At 39.6% G+C, this 1,512-nt stretch overlaps 1 protein-coding gene across 1 annotated transcript in view; it reads right to left on the reverse strand.

The window, feature by feature from the left end:
* gpatch1 (G patch domain containing 1) overlaps positions 1 to 391 on the reverse strand; it is a 15,089-nt gene extending 14,698 nt beyond the window's left edge. The window contains exon 1 of the mRNA XM_014030609.1: positions 287 to 391. Coding sequence (XP_013886063.1) covers positions 287 to 356 — 70 coding nt within the window. The 5' untranslated portion in view covers positions 357 to 391. The remainder of the gene's footprint in view (positions 1 to 286) is intronic.
* Positions 392 to 1,512: the final 1,121 nt, after the last annotated feature.

Genomic DNA, 1,512 nt, shown 5'->3' on the forward strand with positions numbered 1-1,512 from the left:
TTGGCATGAATATGAATACTAAAAGACTCCCCTGAAGCAAATATGTCTACAGCTCTCTTTTTGGTCCCAATATAAACGCAAAGTCCACGACTTCTCTGCAGTAATGCAGATTGTGTTAAATCGGTCATTTTCTTAATGAAGTCTGGTTCACCGATCGGCAGCTAGCAGCTAGCTAGCTGTTTGTCCTCCCGCAGGGTCCTCTCAGCGCCTTTAAATCACCAGAAAACTGTCGAAATGTTTCCCCGTGAAGATGACACATTGACAGACACGATTAAATTAGTTTTACCTTCTTCCAAGGGCTCCAGCGGAGTGCCATAACTTACAAAATCCTCGTCGTTGTCGTTGTCGGACGCCATGTTTACATTAGAACTACGGTAGCTGCCGAAGGACAAACAAACTGAGCACGAAGCCTTGAATAAAGAAACAAAAATATTTACACCTTCTAGCGGTAAACAAATGTAACTACACTGAAGTGTAAAATTTCTCTCAAAAAGTTGAAACCAGATGTATACATAAACTGTATAACAAGACAGAACCACTGTCTGACATTAAACCAAACTAAAACATCTTTATTTCAGCTCAGTTAGGATTCCTAAAATTATTTCTAAATGCCTAAGATGAGTTTTAAGAAAATTTTAAATTACTTTCTTAATTTCTAAGTCACAGTTTACATCCATTTTCTTAGTATTTGGTAACATTAGGATTTGGAGAAAGAAAATCCTAATTTATGGTTGTGATGTGCTGCAGCAGGCAGTTGTCAAAACAAATTATAAGGCAGGCCCTTAAAGTCCTCCTTTGTTTTTCATTGTTTTATTTTTCTGTTCCCTCATTTTATTGCTTTAGTCTCATATTGATTTACCTGACATATAGAAACAGTGTGGAGTTGAAAGTTGAGTCTACATGCTGACCTCCTGTTTGACCTGTCAGGTTAATAAAAATTCAATGCACAAACACAGTTTTCTGCTTATTTAGCATAAATATTGTGAATGTGCTTCTATGCATTGTCTTCAATGTTCCCATGATGAAATGTTTTGCATTTGACCCATCACACATGAAGTGGAGCAGTGGGATTCCCTGTAACTACAGTCAACTTTGAGTCTGATTATAAAAGCTTAACTGATCAGAAATCTGATCTGGTCCAGTTTTAACGAGTACAAAAACCAGAGTGGAGAAAATCACAAAACATGATTAAATGTTTATAAAAGTTAAAGCTGCAGATTTTATTTTTTATAAATTTTTGATGGAAACTCTGAGTTCATCAGTTTCTCTTTGGGACCACCAGATGTCAGCATCTGACTGCATCTGTGGGACTGTATAGGTGGAGCGCTGCAGGACTCTGTCTGCAGGTCTCTGTCTGCAGGTCTCTGTCTGCAGGTCTCTGTCTGCAGGTCTCTGTCTGCAGGACTCTGTCTGCAGGTCTCTGTCTGCAGGACTCTGTCTGCAGGTCTCTGTCTGCAGGTCTCTGTCTGCAGGACTCTGTCTGCAGGACTCTGTCTGCAGGTCTCTGTCTGC

The sequence above is a fragment of the Austrofundulus limnaeus genome, unplaced genomic scaffold (assembly GCF_001266775.1).
Source record: "Austrofundulus limnaeus strain Quisiro unplaced genomic scaffold, Austrofundulus_limnaeus-1.0 Scaffold1091, whole genome shotgun sequence".
NCBI lineage: Eukaryota > Metazoa > Chordata > Actinopteri > Cyprinodontiformes > Rivulidae > Austrofundulus > Austrofundulus limnaeus.